Source organism: Cygnus atratus, chromosome 1 (assembly GCF_013377495.2).
Source record: "Cygnus atratus isolate AKBS03 ecotype Queensland, Australia chromosome 1, CAtr_DNAZoo_HiC_assembly, whole genome shotgun sequence".
NCBI classification, from domain to species: domain Eukaryota; kingdom Metazoa; phylum Chordata; class Aves; order Anseriformes; family Anatidae; genus Cygnus; species Cygnus atratus.
In genome coordinates, this window is record NC_066362.1 from 472,107 (window position 1) to 494,421 (window position 22,315).

Consider the following 22,315-nt stretch of genomic DNA (forward strand, 5'->3'; position numbering starts at 1 on the left):
GAGGAGGCACAGTATGGTAGAGAAAAGGGAAGGAGAAAGAACTGAAGCGAAGGTGCGTGGGGACACGGGGAGTGGGGCTTTCTGAGGGCCCCTGGGAGCAGAGATGAGAGGCCGGAGGCGAGGGGAAACCTGTCTGGAGCAGGGCTCGTTGCACTGCAGCAGCAACGTGTTTGTCCCTCACGGGGACCAAAGGGGACTGTGGCTGTGTCTGCGCTGAGACCCTCTGCGTACCACGAGGCAGAGGTAGATGTGCTCACCTCAGCTGTCGTGGTCTGCTCAGCTTGCGCTGTTCCAGTACCTCCACAAGGGCCTGCCCACCTGTCCCGCTTCACTACCCACTTCCCATTTTTATTACATCTATGTCAACTTGTTACTGTGGGTACCAGCTCCTTCACAGGCACGTTGGCCTTCGGTGTCATCCTGGTGCTTTCGGTGGATCTTAGGTCCCCGCAGCGCTACCTCGCTCCCTCCGTGGGAAGCGTTGCGGGATCCCCGCGGTGCTGCTGGCGTGCAGGTGGAGCTGGGGCTGCTCCCTGCTGCTGGGGGCTGAGCGCTCCCGCAGCAGCAGGGAGGCCGGGGTGCGGTGCGGTGCTTCCCTGGCAGCACGTCGGCCCTGGCCGGGGCTCCTGGTGCCGCCTTCCTTCCGCGGCTGCCCGTGCTTTTACTGCGGGGGTGGAGGTCGGGTGTCCCCGTCTGGAGTTAGGAGCTGGCAGTCCGCCGCCGCTGAGGAGGATTACGAGCAAGGTGCGAAGCTGCCTCGGATGATTTCCAACCGCAGGAGCGGGCTCGTCTCCCTCCCAGCCGCCCGGTAGCTGCGCTGCGTTCTGCGCCCCCCAGCCCTTACGGTCCCGCCGCGCGGCGCAGCCGGCCGGCCCGCTGCGGCTGCTCCCCGCCTCTTCGGGACGGCTGCTCCCGGGACCGCGGCGACGGGGCTGGGCGGAAGGTCGCCAGCCCGGAGGACTCGCGGGGCGCCCCCCCGCCGGCCAGGTAACGCCGCGGGGCCGCCCGCGGACCGGGCTGGGGGGGCCCCGGCGCCGCCGTGGAGCGCGGGCGGCCCCTGCCGGCGGCAGCCCCGAGCCGCGGCCCCCCCGCACGGCGCGGTGCGGTGCCACAGCATCACAGAGGCATCTGGGCTGGAAGAGACCTCCGCGATCACCTAGTGCAACCTCTGACCTAACACAAGTCCTCCGCTAAACCATATCGCTAAAAAATATCACGCGGTACAGTACGGGACAGTACAAAATGGTACGGTGCGGTACAGAACGGTACGGTGCGGTACGCGTCCCTACTGCTCCGTCATGTACGCTGCGAAGCTTGTGCAAAAATAGGAGCTGGAAACGTGGGAGACGAAGCCAGAGAAAACACTTCTGAGAAAGTTTTTTGCAATGCTGCAAAAAACACGTTATTGCCACGCCACGCTGGCTTGTCGTGCACACCCCGCTTCGGAGGCCACTGAGGCATGCCTGGAGATGTCTGATGTGGTGGAAAGGAAAGCCGGAACCATGGCACGGGGCGTTACTCAGCAGGGACGTGATAAGGCTGCTCTTCAGCTCTTCTGAGATGACAAAGAAAAATCTAAAAAAATAAAACAAAAAGAGGACATGAGAAAGAAAAAATCTAAAAAAAAAAAAATACAAGGCTATGTTTGGCAAATCCATATCTACACTTTGGTGAAGGTAGTTGTTGGTTTAACCTTGGCAGTAATAAGTGTGCTTTGTGCATGCAATGGAAGCGCATGCTGAGGGCGAGGTTCCCCCCGAGCAGGACATCTTTGTCAAAGTACATGCCTCGCACCCCACTGCACAAGCCTCTTTGGGAGAGGAGATGCAAAGCCAATCTCCAGACGCAGCCTCCAGTAGCGGAGGACAGCCCGCGCCTGCTGGGGAGCTGCAAGGGTGCAGAGAAGCGTGCTGGCTGTGGCACAGCAGCTGCTGATGCATCGGGGACTGTCACCTGTCCCCACAGCGGGCAGTTGGCGTTATGACCACTGTAGCAGCAATTCCACTTACCAGCTTAGGACAGCAGTGATGGTTCCTTCTGATCGCAAGGCCAGGGTAAAAGGTCTGAAAGTGCATCCTGTCCCGAGTTTAAAACAAGCTTCCTTAGGTTGTCAGCATTGCAATGGCAGTAAAAACTCCTGCCCCTCTACTTTTGTAGCCCCTTCTTGCTGGCTTTTGTCATTCCAAAATGACAATTCCAAAGCAGGTGAAAGCAAACATTTATTTTGTGTTGTTTCTGCTTTGGGTGCAAACAGCTTGTGTCCCTGTTGAAGAGAAAAGGTGAGTCTCATCAATGTTTTACTCTTCATCTCTTCTCCTTTCCCCTTCATTCCCCTTTTGACTGTCCTACTCAGTCTGCTAAAAGACATTCCCTGTCTACATCAGATCAGCAGCCTATCTGATGTAGCCGCTAATGCAGTGAACAGCACCAAGTGCTTCAAAAGAATGTAGTGACAAAGGCAAATGGAGTGACCTGATGGTTTGGTGTCCTGCCACCACCCTAGTGTAGCCGTGTATGAGTTGGTTCAATGTGATGTTCTCAGTCTGGTTAGTGCAAGGTCTCAATTGCTCCCTGCAGCTTGAGTCTTGCATATTAATTCTGGGTCGTGCAAATAACTTCATTTTTGGTAGTGTGATGCAAATTTCTTCTGGGTTAGGAAAACGGTAACTGGAAATGTCCAGCTTAAATTCTTACACTGTTAAATGAAATACTTAACTTAAATTCTCCCTGTCACCTTTCAGCCAGTGGCTGCTAGCCACATTACAATGGCTGCAGTGGCATTCGTGTCCACTAGCCATGACTCAAGCTGCCTTTCCTCAGCATCCAGCAGCCTGGAGGCCCAAGCATCTCTTCTCTTGTCAGCTTTGGAGTTCTCTGGGTGCCTACTTGTGGGCTCCTGTATTTGCCCTGAAGCGTCAGGTCAGGCTGGCAGCTTCTCTGGCTTTTTCCACCGTTCTGAGGCAAGCAAGTAGACTCTGGAATTGTTACACCCAAAAGGGGATATTTGGTCCATGTGTGGCCTGAACAGCCCAACGCGCTGACTTCGGCCGAAGAGCTGCTGGGGCAGTGCTGCTGGTTCACACGAGTGGTAACAGAAGCCTCTCTGGGTTCCCGGCTTTCCTTCCTTGTAACTCGGAGATCTCAGTGACCACCTGATGAGATGAAGGCTAACTGGAGTTGTTACCAATTTTTCTGTGGCAATTGCATCCACGTTGCTTGACATGCGTAAAATTCAAGTGGCCAAACAAAGCAAAGGGACAAAATCTGGCAGCTCCCTTGGGACATGGAGTATGTCTTTGCCTTACTGGGGCTGGTTCTCCTCTTTGGCTCTACTTTGGAGTTTGTCGAGATTTGATGCTTCAGCGTGGTATATTAAAATCTCTGGGTTCAGAAGCCCTAGTGAAGAGATCTTACATTCACTGATGCTGTTTGTGTGCATATGGGACTGTACCCGAGTATGCATGGGACTGATCACATTGACACGTCTGCACACAGGTTATTGCGTGTTTATTAATTAATGTTTGCATGAAAGCAAGGTTCACTCTGTATACATGTAGAGAAAACAGAGGTAATGATAAGTGTTCTTTTAGCTCTTAGCTTTGTGATGTGTCTTTTCTCTTGTAGAAACCAGAGAAGACAGGACAAAGCGTCTCTTCCGACATTATACTGTGGGCTCTTACGACAATTTCACCTCTCACAGGTAAGCATCAGCATCTTTGCTTTGTGATTATAAGGAGATTCATTTCCATGGAAAGAGCATCTCGTTTTTCTGACTGTGCAGCATGTGTCATGTTAATTTTATGGGAAGGAAACTTTCTGGTTGTTTCAGTCAATTCATTTGTAGTCTAAACTGTAAGTCCTAGATGAGGCTTGCTTGCATAAAATGTTGAAACTGAACAGGGCAGTTTGGCTTGTGTTTTAGTTTAGAAATAAGTGTTCTGGAGGTTTTGGGGTGTGCTCCAGGAATTGAAGGAAATGGTTTGGATGCAGATCTGGGATTATGGCTCTCTTATGAAGGGGAAGAGGATGGTGTTGTGCAGGTGATGGCATGCAGACTGCAGTCACTTGAGCCTGTTGGCAGTACTGAATGTGCTCGCTGGACTACAGAGATGTTCTCCCGGGGCGTTCCAGTATGTGGCAATCACAGAATGTTAGGGATTGGAAGGGACTTTGAAAGATCATCTAGTCCAATCGAGTGTACTCACTTTGGCAGGGAGACTGACATTCGGGAAAATGGTCAGGCTTGATACTGAAGTAAGCTTGGAATTACCATGAAAGCAGGGGTGATGCTGCTCTTTTGTATGTGGTCTTGAGCATGTGTGGCTGGTGGACATGTTCATAGGAGACTGAGCTGTAGGAGTGGCTCTACTTTTTGGATTCAAGAGTGTGCTTTTGACACAGGGTTTGTGTGTGATGTGCTTGAGGGGTAGATGTAGGGTTACTCTGTGGAATGCACTCCCTACTTGCACTCAGGCTTCATTGCTATTTCAAACTGTTGGTCATTAAAGTAATTGGATGGGCATTATTGCTTATGAAATAAGCATGAATGACGTGAAAGGAGCAAATTGTGACAATTCATTATACAAAATTAAGTTATCCTGAAGTCTTTGAGTTTACCAGCAAAGCAGTGAATGTATTCTTTGTTCTGAGCTACTTATCCTAAATCTGTCTCCATGGCTCTCAACACTTTTTTACTCAAAGTTATGGGTGTAACTTGTTTGGATTTTCAAAAATCCTGTGACATGCTTCTTCAGAGCTGTTTATATTCTTAACTGATCATGGGACAAAAGAAGAAATGCTGCTATGACTCAGAAAACAGCGAAGAATAAGAACGGAGTGGGAAAAACATTCAATTTCCATCATAGCCAAATGCTACACAGAACTCAGAGAATCTGTGCTGGGGTCACTGGTTGCACTAGGTCTTGAAAAGGGCAGGAAATAGGTCAAAATTTGCAGATTATTCAAAATTCGTAAGGAAGACGAGGGCAGATGGTTGAGATTGCATCAAGCTGGGTCAATAAACAGTGGGATAATAGAATAAATTTATTTTGCAACATGAAAGACAGCACACATCCAAAGAAACACTGCAAGGTACTCTTCCCTGTTAAAGGTTCTTCATGTCTTTGTAATTGCTTAGGAATAAAAGATCTGACATCACTGTGATATCACAGTGAAAACATCTTCTTTAATACTGAGGCATTCACAGAAAGCAAACAAGAGTAGGTCAGAAAATACAATTAAAGCTATTGTACAGGAGGGCAATTGGAGAAGGCTCACCCCTGGATTTCCAGGGGAACCTGCTCTCAAGTCCGTGCTGTAGAACCTGCTTGGTTCCTTTCCACATCATTTATGCATGATGAGCTAACAAAATTAGTCAACACTTCTAAGATTGTCAGGGTTGTAGAAAAAAAAATGGAGTTTAGCTGCAGAACAATCACACAGTACTGAATATTGTGACACTGGGTACTGAGCAGCTAAACTCCAATACAGAAAATAAAAGGTAATACATATAAGCAAAAAAGTAGTAGTAGTATTTTGTGTTCAGTGGAGGTGTTGGACTGACTTCTCCTGCTCAGGAATAAGATTGGGGGATTACTTCAACTCCAGTCCAAACCTGGAAAAGGAAATTTAGTTTTTGGAATTGTTAAGAAAGGAAAACAGAACAAAATGGAAAACATGAATATTAGTGTCTGTATAACTGTGTACTATGCAAGTATCTTGAAACCAGCATCCAGTTTTCATCTTTCAGGTGTAAAACATAGTTGTCAAAAAGGTGGCAGGGAAAACAAACAGGGGCTCAAAATTGTGAAGCGTCTTCCATAAGGGTGAGACTGAATAGACTGAAACACTCGTGGTTAGAAGATGTTGGTGAAGGAGAAGGGTCTTGGTGAAAGTCCATAAATAAGTGATATGGAAAAGGTGAACCAGAGGTAGTTGATCTCCGTCTTTTCAGTGCAAGAACATGAGGTACTGAATGAAATAAGTACATGGAATGCTAAAAGTGAACAAAAGGAGGAGGTTCTTCATGTAACATACAATTAAACCGTGCAACTCCTTGCTAAGTGACATTCAGAGTGCTAAAAATTGACACAGGTTCAGAAAGCAGCGGGACAGATCAGAGAAAGAAAAATCCATTGCAGGCTTCTGAATACGAAAAGATCGACTCTGACTCAGGAATTCAGTTAGTCATGCAGCAGCAGAGGTTAGGAGCATGTAGTGCGGAAGCACTGCTCTATGGTTACTCTATTGTAATTTCCTCATCATATTCCGATGGTTAGCTGCTGCTAGGAAGTCAGGAGGATTCCTGGCCTCACCCTTGATGACTGTTGTGAGCTGGGTGTGAAGCAGGCTTTTCTCTGAAGCCCAAAGTGAGGTTCCCCAGAGAGCAGATTTCAAGGCATGGCTGCCTTCTTGATGTCCTGTGTGGCTGCTGAAATGGCTTTGTGGTCAGGCATCTGGCCGACAGTAGTCCTGTTCCTTGGCTTTGAACTCTTCACTCTGATAATAGAGGAAGCCTGGGCATCTGACCTGATTGTCTCAAGAGCAGACTTTATCCTCTTCAGAGATCTGTGTGAAAGAATTCCATGGGATGCCATCCTGGGGAGAGGAGAGGTCCAGGAGAGCTGGCTGAAGCTCCAGGATCACCTCCTCCAAGCTCAGGAATGGTCCATTGGGACAAATAGGAAAACAGATGGGTCAACAGGAGGCCTGTGTGGATGAACAAGGAGATCCTCACTAAACTCAGACAGAAGAAGGACGTGACCAAGGGGCAGAAGCAGGGAGAAGTAACGTGGGGGGTATACAGACACAGTGTCTGAGAATGTTGGGACGGGGTTAGGAGAGCCGAAGCCCACTTGGAATTGAATTTGGCAAGAGATGAGAAGGCAAACAGGACAGGATTCTGCAAGCCAAATCAGGGAATACTGGGGAAAACATTGGTCCCCTGCTGAATGAGGCAAGGACCTTAATGGCAAAGGACAAGGAGAAGACTAAGGTACTCAGTGCCTTAGCCTTCACTGGTAAGGCCATCCTTCAGCAGTTGCAGCTTTTTCTTGAATGCTGTGGCACTGCTCAATCAGTCCGGGGCCCCTGCAGGGACCGGTGGTTGTCACAGAGAAGTTGGGCTCACAAGGACTTCTGAGTACGGCACTAAAAGAGAAAGGCATGATTTTGAACAAGAAAATGAGGCAGGCTTTTTGAGTGACGTGGCCAGATAGACTGCTGAGAGATGACACCCCGATTTCAAGCCAGGCCCTTCCGAAGTCCAGCTGAATCCACGCTGCTGGGTTTGAGTGCTGTCCTTTTGGTGTGCCTGGCATGGATTGCTGTAAGTTCAGAGCTCCTTGGCACCCATCTGCTCCTCTCCCTGCCTGCCCCCAACCTCATGCTTTCTCTCCCTGCTTCCTAAGGAAGGTGAATGTTTATGCAGCAAGAAGAGTTTGAATGAGCTGAGTGAGGCTGAGGTGCTTCCTTCTTTGCCTCAGTCCTCAGTGGCAAGTCCTTCAGGAACCTGGGGCCCCTGAAAGCAGAAGGAGAGTCCGTGCCAAGATAGGCTTGCCCGCAGTGGAGGAGGATCAGGTTAGGGAATGTTTAAACAAACTGGGCATCCGTGAGCCCATGGAGCCTGATGAGATGCACCCGGGAGTGCTGAGGGGTCTGGCTGATGGCATTGCAAGGCCACTCTCGATTATCTTTGAAAGGTTGTGTTGATGGGGAGAGATTCCTGACGACTGGAAGAAAGCAAATGTCAGCCCTGTCTTCAGCAAGGGTGAGGAGGAAGGTGTGTGAGGAGCTCTGTGCTGTCCTCATAGCAGAGGTGCTCCAGCCCTCTGATCATCCTCGTGGTAACAGAGGTGAGTGAGAGTAGCCAGCCTGGAATTGTGAAGGGGAAATCCTACTTTACCAAGCTGATAACTTTCTGCAATGAGGTGACTATCTTGTTGGATGTGGGGAGAGCAGTGGATGTTGTTTATCTTGACTTGAGCAAGGCTTTTGATACTTTCTTCCATAACATCCTCAAAGATGCACTGTCAAAGTGTATTTCCATAACTAGATAGCAAGGTGGATTGAAAACTGCCTGAATGACTGAGTCCGGAGGGTTGTGATCAGTGGTACAAAGTCCAGTTGGAGGCCAGTCACTAGTGTAGAACCCCAGAGGTTGATACTGGGGTCAGTACTGTTCAACATCTTCATAGATACACTGGATGATGGGGCAGAGTGTACCCTCAGCACGTTTGCAGATGATGCCGAACTGGAAGGAGTGGCTGGTATACCAGAGGGTCATGCTGCCATCCAGAGGGACCTGGACGGGCGGAGAGATGGGCTGACAAGAACCTAATGCAGTTCAGCCAAGGGAAATGCAAAGTCCTGCATCCAGAGATAAACAACCCCAGAGACCAGGATATGCTGGGGCCACCCAGCAGCTCTGCAGAAAAGGCCCTGGGCGTCCTGGTGGACGCTGAGCTAAACAGGAGCCAGCAGTTTCCTACGTGAAGTAAACCAAAAGCTGTACTTAGAGAAAGGTGCTCACCTTGTAGTCTGTGGGCTGTAGCTTGCAGCAGAGCGATCTCTTCTGGCTCTGGCCTGTTCCTGTTTTCCCTCTCACCTGAGGGAAATCCACAGAAATTTTTGTATGATGAGGTAGTGCAATGGAGGGGGGGTACTGGGAAGGGCAGCTGACTGGAATGGTCTTGCACAAGGGAATAAGAAGCTGTCCCATCTGTCTTATAACTTGGCATCCAGGGACCCTCATGAAAGAGGAAAAAATGGGGGCAGTTTTTCTCATGGTGGCAGTTGTGCCCATAGTGGTCCTGTTACTCCAGAATCAACTGGGGAGGAGGGGAATGAGTCAGGTAATTGTGTGTGTGTATGTCTTTAACTGCACGCCTTAGACAAGATAATGCATCTTTTCATCTTAAAGTTCTCCGGGGCTACGTGTCAGGGGATATAAAGCCTCTCTGGACTTGTCCCCATAGTCCCATTGGTCTTGGCACTCCCAGGCAGTCAGTGCGTGCAAAGTACTGATGTGCTGGACTGCTTTGCCAGAGTGTGACTGGGGTGTGCTGGGATCACAGTTACAATGCTAAGCCTGGATTTGGAAACTTGGGGTTTTGACAGATTTTGGTTGTTTAAACTGAAACAGATTGGATGATTTTAGCTGTTGTCCCATAATATAGTGCATAGTCATGCGACATAAAAGCATGAAGATGGCCCCTCTGGAGCATGACAAAGATCCTTTAGGCCAGTATCGTGTGTTGCCCCGTGGCCAGTGGCAGTGCTTGATGCAGCAATGAGTACAGAATAAGCACATTTCAGTAGCTCCCCAAAATATTATTCCCGCCTGCAGCAGTTTACTGTTCAGAGTCTTCCTGTGCCAGAGGCAATGTCCTTGTATTTAATAGCCTTTAATGGATCGTTATTCCATCAATTTGCCTAGTGACATGTAACTTGAGTGCTTTCACTCTCTCTCCTGAAATGGAGAAAGGGACAGGATTGCCTTTGGTAGAGACGGTGAGACAGAGGTGGTGCTGAGCGGTGGGGTGCATGCGTCTGCTGTTCCTGTTGTGTCAAAATACTTGCAGCATGCTGATAGGAAATCAGAAAGAAGTTTGTTAAAGTGTATAAGCTTGTCATTCACTGAAAGCAGAAACAAACCATAGCCTCGCCATTCAGTTAGGGAAAACCGGCTCAGGGTAAGACAGGTAACTGCAGTTGCTGCCTTCCCTGAGGCTGCGTGTTGGCTTTGCTGATGCCTGTGCAGCACCCACGACCCCTGTCTGAAGGCCTGGATGCAGGTGATGTGAGAAACACCATTCAGCCACCCTGACAGCAAAAGACACCCCGGGACAGAAGCAGCACCTTTCCGTTTCCGTGGAGCCACATCAGCTCTCTTCCCTGGAGTCCACCGTGTGGCTGGTGCTGAGGCACACAGGCGGCGCTGGCCGCTGCGGTTGCTGCATGGCACCGAGCACGGGGAGCAGAGCCTTCAGCTGCACGGGGCACATCTCAGCGGCATTTTGGGATCGAAATGGAGTTTGGACTCGAGAGGAGGCAGAATGGCATGTGTGGTATGGGGATTCACATGCTGGTTTTAGGATTGCCTTAATAAATAGGATAAATGGATATTTTTTTTCCTGTTCTTCACAGCTCCATTCCCCTGTGCCACTCAGGACAAGGAGATAGAAGAGCGTGGATGGGGGGAAGGTGTTTTTAGTTTGCTTTTATTTCTCCCTGGTCTGGTCTGCTATCAGAGGCAATAAATTGTATTAATCTCCTTATGCTGAGTCTGTTTTGCCTGTGGCGGTAATTGGTGAGTGTCTCCCTGTCCTTATCTCAGCTCATGAGCCCTTTTAAATAGTATTTTCTCCCCCTGTTCCTTTGAGGAGAGGGAGTGAGAGAGCGGTACATTGTAACTTAGCTGCCCATCGGTGTGAAATCACCACAATTAAACACTTGAACCAATAGATCCCTTTAGAGCAGAGATCAAGAAGTAACTAAGATGCTGTAAGATCTGTGCAGCAGACATTAACATGATTTGCAGGCAAGTGCTTATTCCGTCAACTCTGACTTCACTGGAGGTCTCAGACGTGGGAGAAGATTAACATAATGACAATGTTTGAGGAACAACTTAAAAGTACTTGAGAAAATTACACACAAGTGACTTTAGTTTTCAGAAGAAGCCTTTGAAATGGCTGAAGGTTTGAATGGATATCCTGTGAAATGGAGGAGGGAACAGCATTCACGTGGTGAATAGCAGATTTGGGAGTGGTATGTAATTTACTCTTTTTTGCTTAATAAGGTGAAAAGAAAGCTACAAATACATGGAGGGATATATTTGAGAACATGAGAAGATAGTAGGCTATATACTGAAAAAAAGTCTTTCCTTTCGTGGAATCAACCACTAGGGAAGCAGTATTTCAGTTTTAAACCTCACTAGCACAAATGATAGATAGGAGGTCTGCTTTGGAACAGGGTGAGAGATTGTTCTGGGGCAGGCTCCCCTCCTCTCACTTGATAACCATTCTGAAGCATAACAGCAGCTACAGAAGGAAGAAGGCAGGAGGCTGCTCCACAGTTGGGGTGCACTCAAGGTCCCAGGGGGCAACAAGAGCCTTCCCCAGACCTCTGGGGATGAAGAGTGTGAGACAGAGCTTAGCAAAAATAATCTGGTCTGAAATAGGAATAGGGCAAACAGGCAGCAAAGTTTGAGCTTGTGTTTATCAGAAAGAGGCAGTTGCAAGGGGAATTGAGTTCCCTGATGAACTGTGTTAAGGAAAGAGATTAAAGTGATTTGAAATTAACTCTGTAAAATTAAGAGCCCACATTCTACATGGCACAGCTGGGAAGCAAAAGAATCGGGAGCAACAGACAATTTAGGATTATTTTTTTATTCAATCATGGGGATTACCTGACCAGGGAGAGTGATTACAGCGGTCAGTATTCACAAGCCATCTGGATGGGTTTCCCTTAAAAGAGGAAAAACATGAAGGAGTCACTAAGAGAGATTTTTGTGCCTCAAAATGCTGTGACTGGCCAAACATGTCAATGTGCGGAGTTACAGAATCATTTATGTTGGAAGGGGTGTCTGGATATCTCTAGAACAATGTGCTGCTCAGAGCAGGGCCAGCTTCGATCAGGTTGCTTTGCATGTCTCCAGGGCTGGTGGCCCCGCAGCCTCCCTGGGCCTGTGATCTGGGTCTGTTTCTGGCACGAGAACATTTGTGCTCTCTCACTGTTCTGATCTGTGCACGAAGCCTCGTGTCCATCCCTGTGTGCCTCCAAGAGCCTCGCTCTCCTCTCTGCAGCCTCTGTGAGGCAGCTGCGGTGGCAGCGAGGTGCCCCCTTTGCCAGCTCTCCTCTAGGCTGAACAAGCCCAGCTTTCTCAGCGTCTCCTTGTACGCTATATGCTGTAGCCCCCAAATATTCTGGTGGATTGAGTGAGCAAATCAGTACTGTAAGTGATTGGTAAAATAACCTAGAAATCTTTGGGACTGCACCAATAACTTGCTATTTCTCCTTTCACCAACATGTAAGAGAATAGCAGCAGCTCTTTCCTGGTGCAGAGTCACTTTGGTGGCTTTTGTTTCTTTCTTTTCTCTAGGTCCTATTCAGGAACCATCCCCCTTGGCAGTGACGGTTGTAGCTTTTACTCCTCCTCCACTGATACTAGCGTTTCTGCTTGCGTCCGTCACCAGAATTGGCCATCTCCATGCACCACCTCTGTGTGGCCGCTTCCCGAGGCTGTTGTGCCTCTGGGGAGCCAGTGCGGTGCCAGTGGTAGCGATGTGCAGGCAGCAAGCTGCTTTCCGTTCTTCCAGATCAGACCAAGTAAAATACTCACTCTGAATTTCCTCGAGTTGTTTCGTGGCCATGTGGGGCTCTGAGGCAACTCTTTTTATTCCTTTCTGTGCTGCAGTTTATTTGCTGGTTGCTTCTCTCCCATCAGTCCCTGGTGTGCTGTTCATATGAGATCATTCCTGAAGTGTGCTGAGCGTTATGCAGGCGGAGTCCTTCCTGATGCTCCTAAAAGTTCTCATCTAGGAGGCAAGCAGCAGGCAGGGAACTGGAAATTGCATCAGCTTTGTTGTTCTGATTAGTTCAGGCTAATTAGCAAGCATTCTCTGAGAGAAGCTGTGTTACAGGCAGGGCTCAACAAGGAGCCTGAAAGAGGCCTAGGCAATGGCTTTACAGAGCGGGTCATCAAAAATATCCCCGCAAAAGGAGCTTATGCTTAGCAACTACAAGGGGGAATGCATTTTTGACAAATTTATTGTGCAACTTCAGCTGCTGACCAGTTCACTTTAGCTGGTCTGGAAGGGTGCCTGCTTTTGGTATATTACAGGAAATAGGGTTTTATAGCGGTGAGCACATCTAGTTGGAAAAAAGTAATCTGCACTGGGCTAGTGCAACGTTCATTTCTATAGCAACAGAAGTGTAGAGGGAGAAAATTAAATCTCTTATTGAAAAGGCTCCTGTATAATCCACTTGTCAAATTAGCATGCCTTCAAAATAGTCTTTGAAAATCTTTTGGGGAACAGTGACTTGTGGGACCACTTACCTCTTTTACAGAAAGTTTCAATGAAATGGTAGAGTGAACTCCCTCAAACCTCTTGCTTTCCCCCAAGCAGTCCTTCTGCTTGGAGTCATGTACTAGACTGCTCAGCTTTTGCTGAAATTAAGAATTTAGAATTTTAGAATTGGTGGGTAATGTGAGGTTTTGTGGCCAGTTTTTTACAAGAAACAGGACCAGATAGTGCTGCAATGAATTGGTTAAAGCAGAGTACAGCCAACCAATGTGAGCTGGTAGGAAAGGTACCCAAGCTGTGAACAACTACAGTTTTCAGAGATACTTTTTAATAATTAAAGGAGCATTGGAAAGGAGACCTGTCTACTAAACCATAATCATTTGCTTTCTCTTAGAAAAAAAAAAAAAAAAAAAACAGAAAGAAAGAAAGAAAAGGAAATCAGGAAAGCTAGTTAGCAGTTTGGAAACTAGGTTGGGGGAAAACATACGAACAACTTGTCTGCAAAATAACCCTCCAGCTGCACAGCTGCACAAGAGTTAAGAGGGGTTCCTTGGGCTTTTCCTTTCTTTTTGTAGTTAAGCAAACGATGCCATGCCTGTTGTTGCTACAGTGAATACTGCGGTAGGTGAAATGCTGGAAAGAAGGGTTTATGGCGGGGTAGAGGGAAGGGAAACATGCACCACCCTCAGCATTTGTCATGAGGCTTGGTCAGAGGAGTCCTGTTTTCCACGGAGTATTTGCAGGATGTTTTGGTTAGGCAATACAAGGAACACAACCAGAACTTGAACAAGGCAATGACTGGTTGGTCTGTCTGAGACTAAAGTCCTTCTTGCTCCTGTAGTCACAGAATCACAGAATCGTCTAGGTTGGAAGAGACCTCCAAGATCACTGAGTCCAACCTCTGTCCTAACACTAACAAGACCTCCCCAAACCATATCACTAAGCTCAACATCTAAACGTCTTTTAAAGACCTCCAGGGATGGGGACTCAACCACTTCCCTGGGCAGCCCATTCCAATGCCCAACAACCCTTTCGGTAAAGAAGTTTTTCCTAATATCCAACCTAAACCTCCCCTGGCGCAACTTTAGCCCATTCCCCCTCGTCCTGTCACCAGGCACGTGGGAGAATAGACCAACCCTCACCTCTCTACAGCCTCCTTTAAGGTACCTATAGAGAGCGATAAGGTCGCCCCTGAGCCTCCTCTTCTTGAGGCTGAACAATCCCAGCTCCCTCAGCCACTCCTGCTAAGACTTGTTCTCCAGACCCCACACCAGCTTCGTTGCCCTTCTCTGGACTCTCTCGAGCACCTCCATGTCCTTCTTGTAGCGAGGGGCCCAAAACTGAACACAGCACTCGAGGTGCGGCCTCACCAGAGCTGAGTACAGGGGGACAATCACCTCCCTAGACCTGCTGGCCACACTGCTTCTTATACAGGCCAGGATGCTGTTGGCCTTCTTGGCCACCTGAGCACACTGCTGGCTCATATTCAGCCGACTGTCAACCAGTATTCCCAGGTCCTTCTCTACCAGGCAGCTTTCCAACCACTCATCTCCCAGCCTGTAGCTCTGCTTGGGGTTGTTGCGCCCCAGATGAGTCTTTGGGTTGAAAGTCTTTGAAGTGTATACCTGCTTGGTGATGGATTCCTTTAACACCATTTTACTCTGAGCAGCTTTGAAGTCCATGTGGGTAGTTCTCATCACTGGGTAGACGCATTATCTAGGCAGCAACTGATGACACAGATAGGATGTTAGGAAATAGGAAAGAAATAGAAAGTCTACTAAAATCCTGTTATACTTCCATGTAAGTCCATAGTTTGACAATCTCTTGAAAAACACTTGCAGTTGTAGTTTACCCGTGTGAATCAGAGGAATTAGAAAAAGTTGAAAGGCAAGCAAAAGGGTGGCCCAAAGCATGGAGCATTTTTAATTTGAGGAAGGATTAAATAGCCTGGAACTCTTCAGCTTGGGAAAGAGGTACCTGAGAAAGATTTGACAGAGTTTTGTAGAGTTATGAGTAGGCAAGAAGAAGGTGAATTTGGAACAATAGTTATTTCTTAGTACAAAGGAATGAGGTGGCACTCAGTGGAATTATCAAGCAGCAAGATTAAAATAAAACAAAGTACTTTGTCACACTGCAGGTGCTTATATTGTAGAATTTATTCCTTCTGCATGTTGTGGAGGCCAAAAATACAAATGCATTCAAAAAGTGCATACAAAACTAGTGGAGAGTAAGTTTGTGACCAAGAAACATTGTGACCTGGTCAGGGGCTCGAGAGGAGGAATTTGGTTACTAGCTTTCAGAAGCAGGGAGGGTATTCCTTGAGCTGATCACTTATGTTGTTTCTTAAGGTCTTCCCTTTATTGTTTGTTGCTGACCATTATTCATTAAAGGACAGTGGTGTTGATGAACCAACTCCTAGTCTCCTGCAGTACCCATGTCCTTGTATTCTGGTTTACAAAAGGCCATTAGGTGAAAGGAATCAGTCTCTCTCTGTACTTTAACATGGTGTGTGTTTTAACACTCAAGACTAATTAAAAAAATAATCACAGATTCCAAAAAAGGTTTGTTCTTGTTCCTTCATGCTAGGTGGAAGAAGAAAATAAGTTAGAACATGCTGGAGCCTTTTCATTTCTTCTCAGCCACCTTCAGAAATGAAGGACTTGGCTCTTTGAACATTTTACAGCTATTAAGCTCAGTTATTTTTCTTCCATGGTGCAGTTCTTTGTTTGGTCTTTGAAAACTTTGTTTTCTTATCAACTATTCGGTGTCTTTGACCAAAGCGTAAATGTTTTCTGTAACACTGCGCTTTGTTTAATGGTTTTCTGCCATCTGCTGAACAGGGGAGAGGAGAGACTTTTGTCATCTGACTAGAGAGGAGAAATTCATCTTGTGTACCTTCAGACAGTCGGTACCTGTCTGCCTGACCTTATCATCAATGTTCCCTTTATAGTATGAAGTAGCAAAAGGGAACTTGCAGGGTGCACTTAATTTCCATCTAAAACATTTAAAAGAAGTAAGATGAATCAAAAGGAACCCCAGGGGTACTAGCACACATGTAGACGTGTACACCATTGTGCTGGTTGGAGGAGTTAACTTTCTTCATAGTATCTCATATTGTACAGTGTTTGGGGATGTCTAATGAAAATAGTGGTGATAACACACAGATGTTTCAGTTGTTGCAGAGCACTGCATACAGTAAGTCAAGGACTTTTTGTCTTCTCATACTGCCCTGCTAACGAGGAGGCTGGGGGTGCACAAGAAGCTGGGAGGGGACAGACCCAGGACAGCTGACCCCACCTGGCCAAAGGGGTATTCCATACCATGTGGCGTCACACTGAACAATAAACCGGGGGAGCTGGCGGGGGGCTGCCGGTGCTCGGTTGGACTGCCTGGGCATCAGTCAGCAGGTGGTGAGCGGTTGCATTTTGCATTGCTGTTTTTTTCTTTGCTTTGCTTTTTTCTTTTTCTTTCTATTTTCTTTTTTCTTTTCTTTTTGTTTTCTTACTTATTAAGCTGTCTTTATCTCGACCCATGAGTTTTCCAACTTTTGTGCCACTGGTTCTCTTGCAGGGGGTGGGGGAGGTGAGCGAGAGTGGCTGTGTGGTGTCTAGCTGTCCATAGGGTTTAAACCACAGCCACCACCAGTGTCATAACTTAGGCAAGATGCATCCTGCTCCAGGTGCTGGCAACAAAAAGCTCTTCATTTAACTACCTGGTTGTTGATGAAAAATAAGGTATTCCTGAGCAAAATTTATCTGATGTCAGATACATTCCCTAAGACAACATGACTCATCCTTTACAATCAGTACGTCTTCTCTGTTTTGTACCAAGATTTGTTGCTGCTGTGGTACCTTCCCCTGTGTTGTGCCTGAGTAACTGTGAATGTCTTTAGCATCATTGCTATTGTTTATTGACTCGGACACCTGAAGGAGCAGAAGAGAAACCCACAGAACCTCTGTTGACTTTTGCTTCCCAGAATGTTTAAGCACTGGGACAAGCATCGTCCTCCCCCTTTTCTGGACAAGAATACTTGCTTGATGAGGAACAGAAGACATCGTAAATGCCCTCAGTGAGTCACTGCAAATACTGCAAACTTGTAGGCAGGATAGGAATTCAGAATAATCATGGCAATAGAAACGCTTCTTTGAAAATGCTTAGATGCAATTCAGTAAGGAGAAATGCAAATTACTACACTTGCGGAAAAGTAATCAACTGTGCAAATGTAGAATGGAGAACAGTTGGTTATGTAGCAGTTCTGCAGAGCAGATTTGGAAGTTACAGCAATCCTAAACTGAGCATCAGTGAGCAATATCAAAATGTAAAAACCCAAAGATACTGGGATATTCAAACAGAAGTCCAGCAAACATTTGAAATAAATATTCTCCTTAGCTTAGCTTAGCACTGGTAAAGTATAAACTGGGGTGCTGTGCTGAGTGAGAGTGCATGGTAACAGTCTTCAAATACATAATTTTAACTGCAGAGGTGGGAATAAACTCTGCACAGTACCTTTTTGAATAGGACAAGAAGTCATCAGCAGTAACCACAGCAAACAAAATTAAGCTAGCCAGTAGGAGAAAACTAATCATAAGGGTAGCATAGCATTAGAAAAGATTGTCTAGATAGTTATTTAAAGGTCTCTCGTTTGGTAAATAAAGAACACGTTAGGCAAACATCTGTTACGAGTGTTTTGGTATAATTGATTCTGCACTGGGGCAAGCCTTCTCAAAATCACTCGTAGACTGGGGTTTCTCTGATTTTTTATTATCATTGCTGTGCTACATGTCTCCAGATCTTCATCAAGTATTCCACTCCTGAGAGATAGGGCTTCAGATTGCACATGTCGCTGCCAGCTACGGTAGCTATTCTTTTAAGTGTCATGAGGAAAGGGAAACAAAAGTCTTTCTTCAACATGATCAGTTGTAAGTTATTTCTACGTATTTCCAGAAAGCAATTAAAAACAGGTATTACAGAAGATGGCCATATATCTCTGAGCTACATCATTACCTAGGAAGTAGGATTATGAAAGACAGTGCAGATTCTTAACAATATCTTCTTAGTGAATTTTGGTGGATTTTTCTTTTGGTTAGAGGCTGATGGCTCTTGTTCTTCCAGAGAGAAGATAATCAGATCATTATAAACAAATGAAATTTCTAAAAAATAGTGTCAAATGTTCTTTCCTCTAGCACTTCATCAACTCACAGTAGTTCAATTAAATAGACAAAAATTACCCCAAAATGTTTTCTGTTTTGATAAAATATGAGTGAGAAGGGGCAATTACATTTAATTTGACTTCCTGTGTATAACAGCCCATTAAATTTTACCTAGGTACTGTGTTTGATTACAAAGACTTTTGGTAGACTAGAACATTAGCATATTCACAAGACAAAACTGTTGTTTGCCTCAAACACCCTCCTACTGTTAGGGAATTTAGCAGATACAGGTTTTTGGCATATGACTAGCATCATATGATGCAAAGGAAGTGAAAACTCCTGGATTTTTTTAACAGTCTAATTTGGTAGATTATTTCTTCCCCTCTTAAATACAGTAATTGTTTGACTCAGAGCATTCAGGCATCCTTGTACAACCTCAGAGAGCTGCTTTGTCCCATCCATTGTCGTTTATCCTGTTTCAACTAGTTTTTGTTTCAGCTTTCCCTGAAGCAGCATCCAGAAAGGAGGGGAGTAGAAAGAGAAGCTGGGGGTGTGCAGTCATTACAGATGTAAAGATCAGAAGGAATCAGCTTCCAAACAACCTAGTCCTCTCCCATACATAATTTGGAAAAGCTAAGTGAAAATGTAATCTCTGAGTTGTCAATGAAGAGCCTCAAGCAAGAGTCCACCACTTTCTTGACACGGTGTTCGATGTTTAATTGCCCACTGTAGTGGGAATTGACCTTATTTCAAGGCTGAATTTCAAGGCCTCTGAGTCATACCTTGAAATCTGGTCTTTTTGCCCTGCATTGCTTGAAAATTCTAAAATACTGAAAATATTTCTCTTTCATTATGTTCGGTATAGTAATCTACATGCCTCTTGACCTCTTTGATAGGAGTAAATCAAGATGAATTTCATATTGTAAGACTTTTTTTCCAACTCCTGATCTTGTTTTTTCATTGCCTTGTGGTCTCAAATGTTTCCACATCATTATTGAAGACACTGGCAGGACTATTCCAGTGAAGTCTTACACATGTTTTCAGAGGAAAATACTAATTCTGTTTCTATTGTATAATTTTTATAAGTCCAGAGATTGCCTTTCTTCACTTGATTGCAGTGAGCGTTAATGCTGCAGCAGTATTCTCTTTTTTTAGTTGTTGCTTTTCAAGAATGTTGTTTATCCTGAAATAGAGCCTGTACTTTTGACACTTGTATTTACCTGTATCTCAAACCTTTCTTGTCCTGATTGTTTAATGGCATAATCCAAATCATTCTGATAATCAGTTCTCTGCTAAGGCAGCATTCTCTGTTTCCTCTTCAAACACATAGGTCTTGTGTTTCTAAATCAGGATTTTACAACGTTATTCACAAACTGGGTATGGCTTATTATAAGAGTCTGTCCAGTCTAAAATTTTGTGAGATGTCTCTCAGTATCTTTGGTCAGCCCTAGGACTTCTGCTACACGTGTGACTCTGCAGAAGAGTATAACTCAGCTGTAAAGGTGCAGAAGTTGTACAGCTCTGGTATAGATCACTGACTGCACTATGGATTAGGACTGGTCCTCGTGGGACTAATTGGAGGCAGTTGTCCCTGCTAGTGTCTGCATGCTTATGACTGTATTTTTTTGACCTGTTGGTGAGTGAATTTCTAATATATTAATGCAGCCTACTAGAAAGTTGCACTGTACAGAGTTAATTCATGTGGTGGTATCAAGCCACAGTAAGTGGTCTCCTATTGTTACTGTCATCAATTATACTGGAATCTTGACAAGATGCTGGCATGATCTACCTCTTGGTAACACCACCAAAAGCATTTCTTATTCCATCTTCCAGATAAAGCATTTTGTTAATTTACTTAGGATTGGTGTCAGGCTGATAGTTTATAGTTCTTGTGTCATCCCTGGCACTCCTTCCAGGCTCTGGAATTTCCCAAGTTTCCAGAATTTCTTAAATACTGACATTTGTTACTGAGATAGCTCCTTAGCTGATTTTCCTAACGCTCTTCAGTGTAAAGAATTCCGGCTCTGGATGTGAAAATGCTTCACTTTAACAGGTAGTTAAATGCGCTCCGTAGAGGTGACAAATTTTCCATTCCACCTATATCATTCCAGTGGCCACCTTTGTTCCAAATTCAACACCACAGTACTTACTGGACATTTCTATCTTTCCTATGTTTCAGTTCACATTTCATCACCCACCACATCTAACTTGAAGGCCATCTCTTTTTGCAGCTGGCATACGCTACAGATTGGAAGTGAACAAAATATCGTTTGTACCACATAACCCATGCAGATTCACCTCATAAGAGAGCTTTGTGAGATTAAATTATTTCAGCAGGAGTCATTTTGACTTAACAGCCAAATCAGGATCTGCAGCATCCCTTGCACTCAGTTAAGTTGGAGCTATTTCTAGTACAGGTCTCTTTGCTTGTTTGTTTTAAATGGTCTTTTGGCAAACGTTTGCCAAAATTTTCTTTATGCCAGTAGTGTCCTGATCTAAGTGCAGCCTGTGGTCTTGGTTTATGGTGTTGTTTTCTTTTCGATTGCATTCCTGGAGTTCAGCTGACTAACTCTTCCACCAAAGGAACTCGTGACTAGTGCTGAATTTACAGAGAAGGATAATTCAGATTTTGATATATCTGTTAGAAAACATGCATTGTAAGAAGAAGAACTAAAAAAGTGATGCAAATCATCCAGTCAGAACTAAAATGCTGTGCTCTCTGCTTTGCTGCTGGCTTGCTGTGCAAGCTCAGCCTGGTTGTGACACGGGGCCAGGGAGCAGCTGATAATGAATGGCTTCTGCACCCAGCAAACACGGGCTGGGGTCTGCCGGCCCAGCGCAGCCTCATGGGCAGTAACACTTGACAGTGCGAGTAATTTATTGTTAAACAGCTGAAGAACATGGTGGAGTCCCCTTTGTGAGATAATCCATCCGTGCTGAGCGTCAGAGCAGGATCTGCGTGGTGAAAATCTGTGCCTTCTATCCAGGAAGCTGTCCTCCATGGTGGCAGTCTGATGGAAGTCGCCATCCCTGAGGCCGGGATCAGTGAGAGGGAAGTGTGTCCTCGCTGCAAGGCCTGGGGCTGGGCCCCGGGGTGCGGGACCAGGATGCGTCGGGTGTCAGAAGTCCGTAGCGGCCCTGCCAGGAGCCAGTCACAGTCCTCTGCACCATGGGTTGCTGTTTTGGTGTAGCTTGCACAGGCCAGGTGTGCCTGGGGGCAGCCACGCCAGGGCACTGAGTGTGAAGTTGCTGCCGCTGTGTGTGCTGAGCGGCCATGGCCAGAGCTCCACCGTCGTCTCCTGAGCACAGGGGTACCAAGAGCAGAGCCCTCGGTCCCCAGCCCAAAGGTGGCCACCCCCAGCCCCACACCACACTGCGTGTCGCTCCCTGCCGAGCCACCTGTGAGGCCCGGAGAGACTTGCCCTGGCTGGGGGGGCCAGGCCGGGTTGCACAGGCTCGGCACCTGCCGGCAGAGCAGAGCCAGCAGCTGCTGGGCAGGCCAGAGCTGGGCACAGCTGCGTCCCAGCCCCGGGCCTGCCACAGCCTCCTTGGTCCTGGACTGCCCTGGTGCTGGTGGTGGAGACTGGGGCAGGCAGGGGACTCCTGCCCGAGTCTGTAACTGGCTCAGGGCGTAGGTATCCTTCGAGTTCAAACGACAGCAGCAACAGGTCTTTGTTTTGTGATTTGAACTGAATCCAGTTAGTACAACATTTAATATGCTGACATCAGCTATGGGGATTTGAAAGTAGCTTCTTGGCCCATCTTCTTTAAGAGATGCTGAGGAAGAGAAGATTCATTCCAGAGAAATGATTATAGCCGGTTCTGGCACTTCATGTAAAGGCCAAATAGGGCTTCAGTAGGGTAAGGGAAAATTCAATCACCAAATGGGAAACTGGATGTTTCAGTCAGAGATGTTATTTAATAATGGGTCCCATTGGTATTCTGGAAGAGCTGTTTTCATCTTCATGAAATTAAATATCATGCTTTCTCTAGTGGGTTTTCATAGATCTTATGGCAAGAGAAGATTGAACCTAAGATCCTGGAGGCAGCTGACTTGGGAAATAAGGTGCCGCTGCTTTCCTAATTTTGCATGAAAATTGAACTGCTGAAATGACCCCGAATTGTGGACTTCATGTTACA

At 46.3% G+C, this 22,315-nt stretch overlaps 1 protein-coding gene across 1 annotated transcript in view; it reads left to right on the forward strand.

The window, feature by feature from the left end:
- The window catches only part of SHANK3 (SH3 and multiple ankyrin repeat domains 3), a 353,875-nt gene that overhangs the window by 228,541 nt on the left and 103,019 nt on the right, over positions 1–22,315 (forward strand). The window contains exon 13 of the mRNA XM_035569314.2: positions 3,625–3,700. Within this exon, the coding sequence (XP_035425207.2) occupies positions 3,625–3,700 (76 nt within the window). The remainder of the gene's footprint in view (positions 1–3,624; positions 3,701–22,315) is intronic.